This window comes from Antechinus flavipes, chromosome 2, assembly GCF_016432865.1.
Source record: "Antechinus flavipes isolate AdamAnt ecotype Samford, QLD, Australia chromosome 2, AdamAnt_v2, whole genome shotgun sequence".
NCBI lineage: Eukaryota > Metazoa > Chordata > Mammalia > Dasyuromorphia > Dasyuridae > Antechinus > Antechinus flavipes.
In genome coordinates, this window is record NC_067399.1 from 170935477 (window position 1) to 170954008 (window position 18532).

The following is an 18532-nucleotide window of genomic DNA, read 5'->3' on the forward strand; positions in this document are numbered from 1 at the left end:
TAATGGCAATGTGGTTGTAAGAGAAGGAGCTAAGTGATGATGGGCAAAGTATTAGACCTGGAGTCGAGAAGATTTTTCCTGAGTTCAAATTCTGGTCTCAGACACTTACTAGCTGTGTGACTCTGGGCAAAGACTTTAATCTTGTTTGCTTCAGTTTTCTCATCTGTAAAATGGGCTGGAGATGGAAATGGCAAATTATGCCAATATCTTTGTTAAGAAGATTCCAAATGAGGTCATGAAGTGACAACATGATCAACCCTCCCTCCTTTCCCCCATCACCAAAAAAAAAAAAAAGAAAAAAGAAAAAGTGAAAACAATAGCTGTAAGATACAAGTCATTGAAGTTCTACTTGCAGTTGGGAGAATACTTTCACTCTTTTGAGGGAATATTAAAAGGTGGGTCAATGTGCAAGATATCATTTTCTTTATTTTGGGGAATGGTGCTGGGCTCAAATTGAACTTCTTGAAGACAATGAGGAAATGAGAGGGGAAGGTTTTTCCTCCTCCAAACAATCCCACTGAAGTTGCCTTTAAGAACTACTCCACTGACCAAAGGAGAATTTGTTTTAAGTTTTTATTAGAGAAGTTGAAAGTTTAGTTTCAAGATTGATGGTAGCATAATTTTATCTTGTCATCTGTTTTGTTCATAGGAATACACAGAATCAGTTTGTACAAGCATATGCAACAATTCAATAGGTGCTTTGTGTACTAAAATCAGTTATCTGATTGGTTCTAAACTACCAAGATTCCATGCAGTCTCCTTTGCATTGGCTGGCAGCATGGTAAAATTCCAAATGGAATGCTTTTCATGCACTGTTCTGCAATATAACTACAGCAGGCTTTCAGCCCATGCAGATTAACACTGTAGCAAATTGTGTTTTTTTTTTTTTGTTTATTTTTTGTTTTAAATATTTAACAGACATAAAAAGGTTATTTCCTGATATGAAATTCTGAAAATCTGCATAAATATTTTTGTGTAAAATTAAATTAGTTATGTACTTTTTAAACTAGAACTTGAAGTATCAAGAATGCCCACATAATTCATTTACACACATATATATATATGTGTATGTATGTTTTTGTATACACACACATATATATGCTTGTTTCATTTTGCTAAAAGTCTTGATAATTAGTCAAATGCTATTCTGTGCCATACATTTAATCAGCACTTACTTGTTAAGAGAATGAATGTGATCTTACACATTTATATTCATCATTGGTGCTTGTGTCATGCAAACACAGGTCTAGTAGTCCTGCTTACTAATCTTGTCATGTGGCAACATTTAGGTGATTTTCTACAATATTGTGAATTTAAGTGTATAAATACTTTATACATTTTCACAGTTACAAACTTTTGCCAATACCCATTTCACAACCTTTAAGATACAATAATGAATTGTAATATTGGGAATCTGCAGCAGTAGGATCAAAATGCAAATTCTATTAAGCAATGTTTGATGTAAACTTTTCTTAAAGTGCCTAATACACAATTCTTTTAACTTTTGAGCACTGATGAATTTTGGCACCTATAGTTCTCTTATATTTTCCATTGTTTAACCATTCCAACAACTTCTACAGGAAATTGGCTTCTTTCGGCAAGATGAAGATATGGCACTTACTAATGAGGTAACTTGGATGTAAGGAATATCCTGCAAAGTTATTGATATGTCATACTATAATTTCTGCTAATGAATTTGCAGAAAGTTTTCCAATGCATGCATTTTTTGTTGTTTCTGCATGATATTTTACCTCAAACACGTTCTAGTACATCACAAAGCAGGGTGCTTAATATCAAGCTCATTTTCTTGTGATGATGCTGAACAAACATTTGAATAGAATTACAAATGGTTAAACCTTGTGCCTCATTGGAAAGGCAGGTTGTCACAATAATAACAGCTCCTATTTGACAAATGTTCTTCAGTACTCAAAAAGTTAAAACTGAAATATGCAACTCTTACATATTCTCCATGGTCTCAGGCAATGTATTGCCTAAATCGATGGGGGAAATAACAAATAGAAGAAATGATTTTAGTCTTCACTGTATAGGGATCTGCAGTTTGGAGGAATATTTGGACATTGTTAGCTTCTCAGTTTGGATTATGGAGTTTTACACCACTGTTGCTGGTCTTCGGTCCATCTCGGCTTCCAATTTCACCATCTGCTGCATCTCCTTTGCCTGTAACACCAGAAACAGAGTCTTAACCAGAAAACTGCTTGCTTGAAGATGGTGAGAACTGAACTATGTCCAGTTCCTCTCTCTCCCCTGCTCTACCCCAACATTTTGAAGCCGATTCTGTACAATGCCAGGGACATTAACCAAAACAGTGAAAAGTTCAGCCAGTTACGAATCTTGTTTAGTCTAAATGATATCTAATGATTTTACTCCTATCCATCTCTGAGATGAACTGAGATTGTCATGGCTTGTTGTTGATAAAACCAATGTCACTTTTTTCCTCATGGTAAATTAAATTGACCTTTATGTCGCCTAGATGCTAATGTAACTTGCTCAGTTGGTTTGGTTAGATTTTCATTTCAATGGAATATTTATTAGGGAAACATAGAGTTTGCTTGATTCTGTTTCCTCAGGTTCACAGACTTACCTATGTGCTTTCTTACTGGACAAATCAGCTCTTACTTCCCCAGGTAGGTTACTACTTATAAATCCCCAAAAAGAAATTCATGTTACTGCCAATTCAGGCAGAGCATCAGGACAACCCCAACAATTGGCAGATCTGAAGAGGGAGGTCTGATTGCTTCACATCATGTAGACAAAACAAGCAGCTGAGAAACTTTTTCACTTTTTAGGTGTCCCTGATGTTGTACCAACATAACCATTGCTCTGGCTCCCACTGTAAATATCTATATTTGCATATAGATATAAAGTGAATACCACAAGATATATCTAACCTGAAAAAAAATATTGACTGCTTCATTTTCAAATGATATAACATTTAGAAATAAAGAAAAAGTAAGAATGGAAACACAGAGACAGTAAGATACAAATCAAGATTTAAGTCTTTTGAAGTGCTCAATTCAGGTTGTGTACCTACGTTTCAGCTGAATAGTGGGCTCATTGGAGGGATCTATAGGATTGTGGATTGTGATCATCTGCTTTTAGTTTTGTTACAAAGTCTTGTTAGTAAATTAGTTTGACCAACACAATGTAATTGGAGAGTTCAGTTCTTGCTATGTCTTTTGAATAATATATGTTTCACTTGTAGCTTGATGGTAGGGGTAGACACAAGGTAGGGTGAAAGAGTTCAGGCCTTTATTCTTAAGATGAAGGTAATTTTTCCCCACTGTCCTATTCCTCTTGCCAACACAGAATTTTTAATTTTATTTTTCTTTAAACTAAGGATATATTTTTTAAATTTTATTTTAAAACTAAGGATAATTTGCATAATTTAGAAAAATGGAGATGTGAAGAAAAAAATACATATATATGAAGATGACACATGGAGACAGTGTTTAAAAACATGATAATGACACACTATAAACTTTGGAAACTCAACTATGTTTTGGTTTGTTTTTGAAAAAATAACAATAAAAAAATTTCTAAAGATTAGATTGTCTTGTGTTTTTCTTCTTCTTAACTGGTTGAAGTCAACATTTCACATAAGAAGAAAAATAAAAGATTTAATAGTAAGGTAATTTATTGTCATGATACACCAGATTAAACCAGAGGGTGGTTAATATGAATCTTATGAAGGAAGATGATTAGGAAGCTGGAGCAGAACAGATGATGCACTAACTACGACAAAGATTCTCTGAAAAGTGTCTACAAATTTAATTTTAAAGATGTGAAAGCCTTATCTGTCATTATTAAAAAACATCTAAGTCCATTTTCAGAGAGACACCAGGCTTACTAAAGCTACTCTCTGATATGGGAAGGTTTGTGGTCCTTTTGTCTTAACCCAGTTGCTGATAGCATTTATGGCAACAATTAAAGACTTCATTTGTGATGGACTTGATCCATGACCATGGATCTAGCCTTTCAAACTTACAGTTGGTAAATCCTGATAAAATACCACAGAAATAATTCTCAGAAGGGTTTTCAGCATTATTGCTCAACTGGATCCAGTTATGAGAAATACAAACATGAAATAAACAGTTAAGGCTATTCAATCCAAAACCCCAAATAATCATTGTGAACAGATGCTAATCATAAATGGTGAACAATGCTATTAGCAATCATTATCTGGCTGGTACTTTTGTGAGACTGCATTTGCAAAGAGTGCACCCAGGATAATCATCTCATTTAGAAGGAAAGCAGCAGCTTGCTGATTATAGGTTCAGTCCTACCTTGTGTTTGAGACACTGCATGACAGGATTTCAAAAGCTGTTTGTACAAAAATAGTAATGTCAAAATTGAGTCATACAACATGAAGCAAATAAAATAAATGAATACTGAAGTGAATTGAAGAAATGGATGCGGAAACCATATGGAGAAAAATAAAAGGTTAATAAAACATATGTCTGCCCATTAATGAAAAACTTCCCCAGGTCAATATCAATGGGAAAATAGTTGATCTTGGAAGCAAAGATTTTTTTCCCTTTTGCTTCTGCTTTAGAGACTTCAGAACATACACCTTTATTTAAGCAAGATCTTGCATAACTCTATTTGATAAAAGGCAAGAAAAAACAAGAAAGGAATTAAAACTCTGATTTCAATGGCCAGATAGAACTCTTTGGCATGAGAGCACTACAACTATTAATGGTAATGATATATCCAAAAGGATGACCAACTCCTTGAAGGGAAAGGGAAAGGAGACTAGAGCAAAAGAGGTTGATATTAATTAAAATGCAATTGAATTTGTGTCAGGAAAATCCCTGCCATTGTCACTTGAAGTGTTTTAATGGATTTGGTTCTTGAAAATATATCTACAATGCTGCACTGTTGGAAAGAAAAGCATTTCATTAGAATCCTGAACCAGGACTAAAAGCTGAGGGTAATCTTCACACTCAGTACTAGACCTTTACTCTAGAAGCATGTCTAGTCTTGGGTTCCACGATTTAAGAAGCATTTTGGGAACAAGACCAGCAGGAGAGCAAGAATTCAACCCTTTCACTAGGGCTAAGGGATGCTAGTAAGAGTTTTCAGGTAATGTTGGGAATTATTTGACCAAAGGAAGATTGAGAACAAGAGTATTCTACCTACACTAAATTTAGAATAATATTTGTGTTTTCCAGTTTAGAAATAAGAACCCATTTCTAACAGTGAAGATTGGGAAGCAATTAAAAGGCTTACCGAAGGTTAAAATATGACAAAATAAAGCTAGAAAGAATCTTACAAGTGGTGTAGTCCAATTTCTGTCATTTTTACAGATGAAGAAACTGAGGTCCAGAGACGTTAAAAGATTTGCCCAAGATCACACAGGTAGTTAAGAATCACATAGGATTCAAACTCAAACCCTGATACCAAATTTAGCATATGATTAATTACACCATGAATCATTGTGGAAACATCTCCAGAAGTCGTGAAATTCAGAATAAATTCCCACCTGCTGTTATCTTTGGTCTTCCTTGAAGTTGGCAATGTAACCCACTATAACATTTCCATACAGAATTTCCCTACAATTATTTCACTTTCCTTAAGCTCTGTGATTGTGGTGACTAATCTTTTATATTTTCCTTCTTTCTTCCTCTCCTCATTCTCTTCTCCCTAGCACTCTATATTGATTTTTGCCTAAAACAGCTTACTAAGTCCTCAGTTATTGTTTGATACATTTGAAATTTTTAAACATAAGGATGTTAGAAAATATACTTGATAGGTATTGGACAAATTCTATTACATATTAGGCAAGTTTATATTGCCATAGCTATAAGCACATATGCAATATCATAAAATGGTATTTTGCTGTGCTTTATAAAATTTGAATATTTTATTGAGTCTTATTGTCTGTGGGACCTATGCTTCTGTGATTCAAATTAACACTTAGTTGATAGGGAGCTTTTGCTATTAAAAGGAAATATGTGGAAATTTGAAACACAAATACTACCATAAAATAACCAGACATAGCTATATTTAAAATAATAATTTTAAGGCAAAAGTGTGTGACTTCCAAACTCTTGTTTTTATTCTCTTTTTCTGAAAAGTGTCTCAATTACAAATGAGAAGGAAACAGGGTAACTGATAAAATCTTATAATTAAGATACCTATTAAAATGTGACTGGTATATCAAGAGGAATGTATTGATTAAATTTTCAGTGGCATAGTCCAAAATCCTGCCCTAGATAAGAAATTTTAAAAAAAAAAAAGAGTTTTAGTTTTGGCTCTGCCAGTAAGCTGACAACCTTCTATGGGTCTCATTTTCCACATTTGTAAAATGAGGGGGTAGAATTTGATGGTCTTAAATATTTCTTCCAACTCTAATATTTTATGAGAAAATCATATATATTTACTAAGGAGAAATTTTAAAAGAACATTATTGTCTATTATAGGACTACCTAGTATATGTTTAAATACTCTAAAGCCACTGGTGAAGAGATGAAAATATCCAACTGTACATAGTTGTCTAGACATCTTTGAACTTATAATTAATAGTTTTTAAACCTACAGCAAACTATACCCTCAGGGGAGATATTTTAATGAATTATTCTTGTTAATTAGGCACTAAGTTCATTTATGTCTATATTTTTAAAGGGCTAAAAATGTTAGCACCTTGCAAATGTCAACAGTTTTCAGTAAAAAAGTCTTCGTTACCATATCTTTCTCATGATGGTGTTAGAAACTACAACATCATAATCCAGAGTTCACATTTTTCTTCTAAGAATCAATGAATCCTTAGTCAAATAATTTCAAAGATTTTCTTTGCCATATTTCCTCTCAATATGAATTACTTAATCTTGTAGAAAGAATGTATTACTGGTAGAAATATGACTCCAAAAAAGTCTCTCCTACAAAGAACAAACAAAAAAGTTTTTTGGAAGTTTCTATACTTTTAACAAAAAACAAATTTAGTTACTACAACACTGCTGAATTGTAGACACTCTCAACTATTACTTATGGTCATATTGTCTTAATATATAATTAAGCAGAGAGTATAGTGTAGTGGAAAGACCACTGGACTGGGAGTCAAGAGGACTAGATCCTAATCCTGGGTCTTCTACAAGTTAGGTGTGTGATCTTGGCAAGTCACGGCATCTCTCTGTATCTTTGATTCTTCATCTGAAAAGAAAAGGTGTGGATGACATGATTTATAAGGTCCTTTTAAGTTCTAACATTCTTTGTTAACTGTAAATGATGTTACTGGAGGCTCTTTTGATTGGGTGCCATCTACAACTGCTTGTTTGCCTATAGAAGATGAGGATCTACCTGAAAATGCCTCCAGAGAAATCTTTTGCCTTTTAAATAAAATATTTTGTCTTTGATGAGTATGAAGTCTAACATTTCTCATTGTATTATCCTCTGATCACTCCAGAAATGCCTTAATGCCTTTTGGCTTATTTTCCTCATGTCCACATTCCCTTCCCTGTTAAGCAACAATATTTTCCATCTCTTTAAGGTGTAATGGTGAAAAGTACAACTTCTTAAAAATCACCATTTCTTACTGTTTCTAATAGCAGTAGCTTCACTATTAAAAAAAGATAGTAAAAAATGTTTTTATCTTTATATTATAAAATAGCTATTTATTTTATACTATTCTGGTAAAATACCTGCTCATTTTGTTTTTCCAGGACTTCTAGATGCTCAAGTTGAACTTTTTTCAACTGATCCATTTCTTTTGACTGTTTCATTGCAAGCTGCAAATAAGACAGTGGAAAATTACATTAAAAACATAGATTGCCCTTTCAAAGTGATAGATGACTGATTGCCAAATTAAAGGAGATAATGAAAGTATATGGAACATAAAGATTTTTGAAAAGAGAAGTGTTGTTTATAAGGACAATTCATGGTTAGAACTTGGCTTAATTTTCTGAATGATACAAATAAAAGACCAAATAATGAACCTAATCTAAAACCTTGATTGGGGAAACTACTTTTGCCATTTAGTAGAGAGAGCAAAGCCAGAACTGAGATTTCTATGTAACTGGGTGTTAAGCTATACAAAGAGAATAAAAAATATATTCATGAGCAAGTACCAAAAATTAATACTTACTCTCTTTCTTTCTTCCAGAAACTTTTTAGTGTTACTGCTGTTTAGTTCCCTGACTCTCCTAAGAAAAGAACAAACACAAATATTTGCATTTGCTGACATGATACTGTATGCAGTTGATTAAAATATCAAATAAAGAGCATTAGCTTCTAATAAATTATTTGGATTTATTTATTTGTTTCTAGAGAACTAGTTTTGAGTGATTATAATCAAGCTCACTGAATAAATACAAAGACTCATGAGAAATGAAATATGACTCAACTCCCATTTCACAGACATCAGGTGTGTGTGTGTGTGTGTGTGTTTCAGGATTGTTTTTTGATAATTTACTTGTAGATGGTTTGGTAAAGTTTACTTAACAAGATAGCAAAATGCAACTTAAAAAAACAAACTTAAAGAATTCACAGTTTTTATCTTTTTTAAGCTGTCTATTTTAATTGAGGATTTATTTCTAGACCTGGTCTACCTTGAGAGTTATCTTTTGAAAGAAGGTTTGATAAATGAAGAGCACAATAAGATCAATAGGTAAACATTAAATGACTTTATAAAATGACTCCTTAAACGATCAGAATAAGTGAGGTTTTACTGTAATAATAATACTTAAAATTTCTGAACAACATTCTGTAGTTTTCACTCATATGATGCTTTCTTGATGGAGTGCCTTCTCATGAATAATCAAAGGGGAATACTTAAGAATGAGGTGCTCCAATATGAATCAAGAAAGTGGCGCTTACATTTAAAAGAATGAAGACTTTATTTCTTTCAGAGTAAACATGTATGACTCTTGATGAGGAAATGCAAAATGGGAAAAATAAAAATCTTAAACCTGATAGATCTGAGAATTCCAAGAGCCTAAGTCCCTGAATGCCTAATTTAGAAAATCCAAAATTAAGAGAGGTTAAGATGATAATGAAGATATAAATATTAATAATAACTGAAGGAATGTGAGTCAAATTCCATTACATGAAAATTCCCTCCTCTCTCTTCTATGGGTTACCCCAAGAGATACTAAAAGTCTTCAAGTCTTGGTTATAGCTTTTAATATTTTAAGCACTTATAAGCAATATTAAACAAACATAAAATATTTAAAAAATAAAAAACTCTAAAAAAATCAAAAACAAATGAAGTGGTACTTTAGCATTCTTTTTAGTAATATCTGACCTCTATTAATAATATTGGTATAAAATTAAAGCAGTAATTTATTATACTCAATATTATACTCATATATTCATATTACACTCATAATTTACTAATATTGTTAAATATTTTTCTTTTTTGGTATTTTAAAATCCATGCAACATTTTGACAACATTATTTAAGGTAAATGGCTCTCATAAATAAATAAGCTTGGAATGTGCTAAAATTTGTCTCACTTAAAAGTGTTACATGAGATTTTTGATCATGAAGAGATCATTTTTCTAGTATTTTATCACAGAATGTAAAATTCTTTAAGCCAATACAAAACTGAAGTGTGAATGAAATTTAATATTCAAAGCTTCACATTCTTCAATTTGAAAAAGAAACTTTAATTTAATATAAATCCTATAAGAATCAGCCAATTTAGGCGTCTACCTAACCATAGCCCAAAACAAGAAGTATAGTTTAGGTAACTTATTCCTAAAAATTTCACAGACTACAATAGTCAAGATTTTTGGTATCTTTTAAAAAAATAATCTGTAAAATGTCTACTAGATAATCATCACTGATATCTTAATAGAGTGTTTCAAGATCACAATAAAACAAACAGATTAGTTTTTATCCCTAAGACTCATGATTTCTCAGTGCATTTTCTATGGATTAATGACAGGCTTTGCTGTGGATCATTAAGCTCAGCCACAGGGTCATCTTCTAGCCAGTCATAGTTCTCCAGCAGAAGCCCTATGTGAACATCATTATTTGTGGACAAATTTAGAGTTTATTTAAATCCTTAGTGTGACTCAGAATCACTTTATGCTTGATAATATGTAAACTCCTAGATGTCACAGGAAGTAGATGGAGAAATTTAGAGGAGGGACTAAAGATTTCTACCTCAGTGTATGTTCCCTAAAAACTACGCTACTAGAAGGGGAAAAAAAAGAGTAATATTAATTCTTCCTAAAAATCAAATGAAAAAAGAGGTGGCAAGGCAGACAGCAAATCATCACCTGCATTGGCTGGCAAATTGAAAATTACAGTGGAAGAAGTAAAATGTCTAGATTGCACATGTGGCCCTTTAGAACAATCATAGTAAAGAATAAAATATTACTTCAATGACAGCCTCAATCATAAGCCTTCATAGCAGTTATGAGAAACAGAGAATATGATGAGCCTCAAACCCATGTCTTTTATTTCTAAATCAGAGAACACTTTTTTCTTGTGGTGTATGTAAGCCAAAGCCACACCTTCTCACAGTAAGCAATCTTCCACTTACCTCTCTCTTTCTGCTTTATTTTTGATTGATTTGTCTTGGCTGATGGCTTTGCTGTTTTCCATGGAAATCTTGGCCTGATTGGCGCGCATTTCCTTGCATTCTCTAGACACAAGGAGGATTTGCTTTGAATTTGTTAGGTTCACTAATGATTTTTATCTTCTTAGGTTACTTTTCTGCATGGGATATGTATGCATATATATATTATGTATATATATACATACAAACAAAAACACACTTCAAGATATCCATGCTCTATGAGTTCATCAATGACATGAGATCCAACCATTAATATATACCACAAACCTTCTGTCTCTAGTCTGAATATGGTGTGCCTCTGACTGAAATATTCATCATTGTGTGGACATTTAGGAAATAAACCTTTCTGGATTTTGCTAAATTGGGCCTTGAAAAAGAGACTTATCAGTACTGCATAACCATATGCCACCAAGACCAAGCTACAAATGTATCAGAGACATTCTTCAGCTATAGAATATATGCTATTAAATGCTTGTATCCAACACACTGCCACTTCTTGAAGGATTACAGATTAAAGTCTGAAAATCTCTGGATCTAATTATAGCCAGAATAGAATATCTGTGCTAGCTTTCTAGCAACACTATCAGCATAATTTTGAACCAAAAAAAATTATGAATTTTTTGCTTAGATGTCTGCTAAATTTATAAAAAAAGCAAGTAACTCATTAGATAATCTATGAGATATGTGTCAACCTTAAATAACTAAAATTCTTTATAGGCAATAGGATGCATACTATGGGGCCTGAAGTTAGGAAGACACATCTTCATGAATTCAAATCCAGCTTCTAACATTTACTAGTTGTGTGACCCTTTTCTGCATATTGAATCAAGAATATTTCTTATGGGCTAAGAAAAGTGACTACTTTTTTTCTGTTCTAGGGACAGAAATTTTATATTTTAAATGGAATTAAGAGGATATTAAGCTTTGAAATTTTCTAGAAGGTAAATTTTATTTTTTAAGGTCCTTTCCACTCTATTGTGGCACATAGATGAAGTGTTCTCAAGGTTTATGTTGTCAGTTTGAGGGCTGGTGGGTCCAATAAGAGGGAGTGGGAAGAACATCAGACCAGGAGTCTGGAAGAGTTCAGTTCCAATCTGGTCTCAGGTACTTTCTAGCTGGCAAGTCATTTAACTTTTGCTTATTTCATTTTCCTCAACTGTAAAATGAGGATAAGAGAATCTACCTTTCATGCATCTTGAGAAGATCAAAAGAGAGAATGTTTGTAAAGTTTAGCACTGTGCTATTAAAATGTTTTTTCTTTCCCCACCAAGATGTATGGCTTTGGGTATAGAACTAGCAACCCAATATGCATTATTCAAGAACCATCCTAGGTGAGTTGGGAAAGTTCAAGAAGAATCAGAATCTAAAGTCTGCAAAAATTTATTATTCTTAAACAGAGTTTGAAATTACTGAAAAGACCTGATAGTAGATTAACTATTGCTTCCTGGAAGAATGCTTTTATAGATAGGTAAAGAATGGAAAATACCTGATCAACTTCCAATATTTGTTCCCAGAATATTCAAATCAAAATCTGCTAAACATAGATTCATCAGTCTCCTTGTTTATATCTTCCTTTCCCAGTATTGTATAATCCTTCATTGTTTTTTAACCCTGTGCCATCCTCAATCTAGTTTTAAGAGTACCCATTAGTCAGTCATGATTAGCTCAGAAGAATATGGCTATTTGAATATTATGGTCCTGTCCTTTTCTTTAGCAAGAAATAAAATGTCATGTTGGCTAAGTCAGAAAAAAATGGAGTATTGGCCCATTTCTTCAGCATTCATCATCAAAACAATTTATATCAGGAAATTCATTTTTTTCAAAATGGGCAACACTTGGGGCAGCTAGATAGAGCACCAGTCCTGAAGTCAGGAGGACCTGAATTCAAAATCTGGTCTCAGACATTTAACACTTCCTAGCTTGTGGCTCAGGGCAAGTCACTTAACCCCAATTGCCTCAGCAAAAAAACAAAAACAAAAACAAAAACAAACAAACAAACAAAAAAAACCCAAACCCAAAATGGACAATTCTTAAGAGGTTGCAATCAATATCCATGGAAAAGATATATAAACTGATGGAATGATGACTCTTTCAAGCTATGAAAGTATTGTTCATTTATATACATTCACCCCAAATAATGATCAAATCTCTGAAAGTATAAAAAAAAAATTTATGGGACTGTGTAAAATAGGATGAGGATTTAGATAATCATACTGATGAAGAAAAAGATTGTTCAACTAAAACATCAAAATAATAGAAAAAAGTGGTAATTGGGGATTTTATTTTTGTCTTGTATTAGCTGCAAAAAAATCACTTACACTCTCCTTCATTATGTGTTTAATACATCCTAAAAATGTGACAAAGATTATGACCATGATTTGGGACATATCAATAATTGTTTAAAATAGTGACTAGAAACATAAATTTAATTTGAATTAAAGATTGACATCATTAATAGCCAAATAACTTCTGCTATGGAAGAATATATTTGGTAACCATTTCCTATGGCTTTTCAGAGATTCAATGAGTGCAGCCCCACTGGCCATCTAATACTTTGGAGTTTTGTGAAGATGGCAAGATAGGGCAAAGTCAAAAGATTTAATGCATATGAATCTGAAGAAAAACTGCCTTCTCTAGTTTTCTCAAAATGGGAATGACCTACCAATGAAGTCTAGAAAACAATGAACTTCTTTTTTTCCTCTACAAAATAGTTCAAAAGCAATAGATTAAGAAAGTCATTTTAAAACATTACTGCTCTAACTTGTAGTGCAAAATATTCTGTACTTAGTTTAATCACACTAAAAAAACAGAAAACAAAATTAATAATACATTTTTTCAATGTAGTCACAGCATGAGAATGAACTGTAAACTTAAAGGCATGCAAATGACAGTATCACCTCAATTATTTTTTCTTTGGATTCCTGCTTTCTGGATATTTTAGGTATGTGATGAGTAAATCAAAGGAGGAAAAAACTCAAATAAATTATTTTAGTTATTTGTTAGCAACCCAAGATAAAGACTTACATAGACAAAATTATATAAACTAAGGGATATTCAGGGATTATTAGGGATAATCAAGAATTGAACAAACAAATAACTCTGTTATTGACTTAATTCTTCCAATGTCTTTGATGTTCTCTGACACATCTTTGTTGAAAGAAATGACAAACCACTGAGGCATTTGGATATCTAATGGATAATATTTTGTCTTTTTATGTATCTCTGCAATATTAAAAGAATGAGAGGCAAGCCTTCAGTGCATTGGGTAACTGATCTCTTAGAACAGTGCCTGGCAAACAGAAAGTGCTTAATAAGTGCTTGCCTTGCTTTTAAAAGATTTATGGGAAAACATACTCTAGCTTTTGCCAGAATAAAATATGTTGAAGGAATGCAGCAACCTGCACTAATGGAGATAGTTTCCATACACACACGTGCACACACACACACAATCAGAGCTTTCCCAAAGTATCAAGGGAACCCTAGCCAAGCTGTGCTTGGAACACATATTAAAGTTTATGGCCTTGTTTCCAAATGAGGGAATCTGCTCATGCCATTTGCCTCTATCAAAAACTTGACTGAGGAAAAGTCACTGAAGCCAAACGAGATTGTATTTGCTAGCAGGAGCAAACAGACTTGAATTACTCAGCATTGTTCTAATTCCACACAGAAAGGCTATACATTTTTATAGATTTAAAAGGAGGGGATGTCTATTAGTAACAGCAGAAAAAAAATCAATGGTGCTACTATATTCTGGAATAGCCACGGACTGAATTAAAATCTGGCTTCAGACCCTTACTAACTGATTTTGGGCAAATCATCCACCTTCTGTATGGCTCTAGTTCCTCATCTGTAAAATAGGGGAAATAACACCCACTTTTCACAATTGTTGGGTAGATAAAATGAATTAAGATTTATAAGCACTTTGTAAACCCTAAAGTACTGTTTCCTCTCTTCTTTCTTTCTCTCTCCTTTTCCCCACATTGGTTCTAATTATCAGTATTGCCCTTCCCTGTTTCAGGGTTGTTACTCCCAGATGGAGTTGGTCTTTTCCCTCTTTATGCATCTGCCACAAATTTCTCTCTTGCCAATCTAAAGCTTCACTTTGTTCAAAGCCTAGGTTATGGTGTATTCTCTTCTTTACATCCTTTTCCTCCTGACTGTTCCAATTTCCATTGATTTCCCCTTCCTCTGAATTTCCTTAGCACTTATTTATTCCATTCATATGATACTTATTACATATTAATTATTCTGCTTCTCTTTTCAGGTGTGTATTTTTGTCTCCCTAGCTCCCTGAAAGGAAAAAGTTCAATTTTGGTATTTGCATAACTTTTGTGATGTCTAATAAATATTTCTAGGAGGAATGAATGAAATTATATATATGTAAATATATATGTGAAAATAACAGATATATAATCAATAAACAATGAATAATGATAAAAATAATATGCAAATATATAAAATAAACATATAATTAGTAAGTATGATATCTAAAATAAATAATAAAATTTTGCTCTTGGCTCAATGAACATTCATTTTTCTGAAAACAAACAAACCAAGGTACATATTGATGTTCAGAGTGAGAGTACAGTGCAGCTTCCTAGATTTCATCAATAAAATGCACGACAATTGTTGAAGTCTGAGTATGAAGGATAACCATATGAGTGATTTTTCAGTCTGTGACTTCAAACTTACCTGTCATGGGAAAGCTTTAGCTGCTGAGTTTGTTGCTCATGAGCATTGATCAACAGTTTTTTCAAGAGATCACACTGCTGGCTAAGGTGCAAATCCCGAATTTCTTGCTCCTCAGCGCTGTGGGTATTGATCATTTCTGACCATTCTTTCGTATGCTGGGCTACAATCTCTTTTACCTGTTCAAGGAAAGGAAGAGAGTTCCACTAGAATCCTCATGGATTAGCTATGATAGCCATGTGATGGAAGCAGACTGCAGATTCCATCGATAAGTAAAAAAGGCAATGGAGAGGTATATCTAAACATCGGTTAATTCCCCTTTTTGTTTTTAGTAAATGAACTACCTTTAAATAATTTGTATTAAATACTGAAGTTAGTAGCATCTAGTGGGTTTGAATAAATCAGATATTTCAAATAAGAATATCACAGTGCAGCATTTTTGACATTCCCATTAGAGCTCTGGTTTACCTGGACCTGGGACCTTTCCATTTCCTTTATTGGTATCCACTGCCCTGTATGACATGAACTCAGCTTTTCCCTTGTGAAGAGGATGAATCCATAATATGGATTATTTCATCATCTGCTTTCCCAGCAATCCAAAAATAAATAAAACACTATACTTAACTCAGCATATAGGGATAAAAAATTATAAAAATGTTAATAAACTGGAAGGAGGTATTGAGGCCACCAAGGAGAATAGTTCTTCTCAAGCAAACAAACAGCTATATCTACACCCTTAATATTGGAATAGTGATATGATGGTTTCATTTGTAGCTAAAATTTGAACCGAATGATCATGGTTCATGTGGAGAGAGGGGCAACTCGAATAAGTGATGATTCCCAGTCTCAGTTGGCAAAGATGGTCATTGATGATCTTGCCTAAAAGTTATAGTTGAAGGAAATTAATAATAAGTTTTCAAGAAGAAATAGTTTACAGCTTAGATTTTGAATTGGAACTCGGGAGCAAGATGTCTGAATTTCTAAATGGTCTTTTGAGAGCGTCTCTCACCATTTTTTATGACTGAGGAAATATGCATCTTTTGTGACTCTAATATGACTTTCCTCACCTGACCATCACCAACTATCTCAGGAGACATTGGGCAATGAACAGGAAGAAATCAAAATTATAGCAAATGCCAAAGAGCAATCAAATACTTTTGTATTTCAAATATTTCTCTGAAACCAAGGATATATAGGATTTAGGGCAGCTTCAGTTCTTGAAGTCTAAATAATTGTTCTCTTGACCTGATGAATAACCACTGTTCTGAAATAAACAAGTTATGACTAGAGATGGATTTCCAAAGGGAAAGGGCAGCTGTCTGGACCATGGCAATTGTGAGAAGTTTTTCTTTATATTTGTGTCTTGTTCTTCTGGACATTTGAGAATAGCTACAGTCCTCTTGACTTTTCATTTAATATGAATTAATCACCAAATGAGAAGTAACATGTAATACTGGATAACCTTAGATTCTAGAAGATCTGCATTGATCTCACTCATTAAGTCAATCAACATTTTTAAAGACCTATTATGTGCCAGACACTGAACTAAGAGCTGGAGATACAAAAAGGGGCAAAAGACAATTCCTGCCCTCGAGAACTTATACTCTAAAAGGAGAGTATGCAAACAAATACATAAAAAAAAAACTTTATATAGGATAAATAATTTTTAAAAGGCACTGAAATTGAGGTACAGAGAAAAGCATTCTCTAGATGGTAGGATTTTACTTGAAATTTAAAGGAAGCCAGTGCGTTGTAGTCGTATTCACATCCTACTTATGACACTTACAGATTGCATTAGATTGGGTGATTTCAATTCTCAGTACTCAGTACACTTTCTAAGATGATAAATTGTTACATAGCAGTTGGAATCTGCATTACTGAAAAGAGTTTTCTTTCTGGGAGTTCATCATACCAATAAAATCACAAATATTTCTCCTAAGAATTCATTTAACTATAATAAATGTGATTAACTTAGACTCTTCCCATTCAAGAAATTAGAATTTTGAGGGACAATTATTGTTTACAGGTTGCTATAAGTGCTTTTCTTCCTCATTATAATAAATCAAGATTTTTTCAAAGGGGCTGATCTGAATCAAGTTATTCTTAAGACACAGAAATGGTATATCATGGCCCTTACTAGATATTATAGCTATTATTTGTCTGATTTCCCAAAGGTAGCCATTAAGTTGGAGTTGAATTGGACAGGAATAGTACAAATAAATTCTTTCATTTTTGCTTTTTGTCTGATAAACAGCAGCGTTATCTCTGATACATGATTGCTTTTGAGGAATATCCTGGAAAATCCAAGTGTACTTCATTATAAGATGCTAGCTCAGATAAGATTTTAGTTCCAGAAAATTAAAATAATTAAGGTATTCAAGTTCAAATTTCTCTTCAGGTCAAACTGAATTCTTGAAGTTTGGTGGTTGGAGAATGCTAATTCGGATGTGGGGATTCAGCCTTCTGATGCACTCTACCTACTTTGAAGCAGTACAAATTGGATTTATCTTATTATTAATAACATGATGTCAAACATCAAACAGACCTTGAGATCTCTTTCTAGGGTACTGAAGGAATGTAGTCATTATATAGAAATGAGAGAAAATTTTCTTTGAAAAAATTTTAAAAAAGGTTCTCTTTCACTAGAACAAAACTAATTCAGTGATCAACTTTGGAATGGATATTATAAATAGAACAAGTCTCAAATAAGTTCCCCATTTGTTTCCATGACTTTCACAGAAAATCAAGTATCCTTCTGCTTGGAGAGTTTTCAGAACAACAAACAAGCTGTGAAATAAGCAAGACAAGCTCTTTTGTTCCATCATTTTGCATGCATCATTTGTATCATTTTATAAAAATAAACTTCTGTTGGCCTCATTCTCTTTTGAGTATGCCCACTGGCAAAACTGGCGTATTTTCTTACCTTAGATTTATGATCTGATGTTAATGTCTGAATTTTAATTTCAGTTTCTTTCTTCATTTCAAGACAATTACTTCCTCTAAAAAGGAAATATGTGCCAGAAGTTATATTTTTTCCATCCAGTTGGCTTTTGCTAAAAAGATTTCTATTGAATACAATATATTCATCAAACATGAAATGTTATGGCTTATGTGAATAACATTTTTTCCAGTAATATATTTACACCTTACAAATATTATTGGTATAATGATCATTCAATTTAACCACTTCACAATGAAATGCCTTTAGATCCAATGATTCTTCCATTTTTAGGGGTTTGTTATTGTGTGTTTCCATTTTGAATCCTATTCCCCACCCCTTTTCCTCCACTTTGCCAATA

General features: G+C 33.0%; 1 protein-coding gene across 5 annotated transcripts in view; it reads right to left on the minus strand.

Moving 5' to 3' along the window:
- Nucleotides 1-559: 559 nt before the first annotated feature.
- PLCB4 (phospholipase C beta 4) overlaps nt 560-18532 on the minus strand; it is a 477498-nt gene continuing 459525 nt past the window's right edge. For 3 of the 5 annotated variants that reach the window (XM_051975939.1, XM_051975936.1, XM_051975937.1), the window contains 7 exons: nt 18157-18232; nt 15237-15412; nt 10509-10610; nt 8102-8159; nt 7659-7745; nt 4305-4341; nt 560-2178 (listed from right to left, as the gene is read on the minus strand). In XM_051975939.1, coding sequence (XP_051831899.1) covers nt 2090-2178; nt 4305-4341; nt 7659-7745; nt 8102-8159; nt 10509-10610; nt 15237-15412; nt 18157-18232 — 625 coding nt within the window. In that variant the 3' untranslated portion in view covers nt 560-2089. The remainder of the gene's footprint in view (nt 2179-4304; nt 4342-7658; nt 7746-8101; nt 8160-10508; nt 10611-15236; nt 15413-18156; nt 18233-18532) is intronic. The other 2 variants (XM_051975941.1, XM_051975940.1) reach the window with 1 other exon arrangement.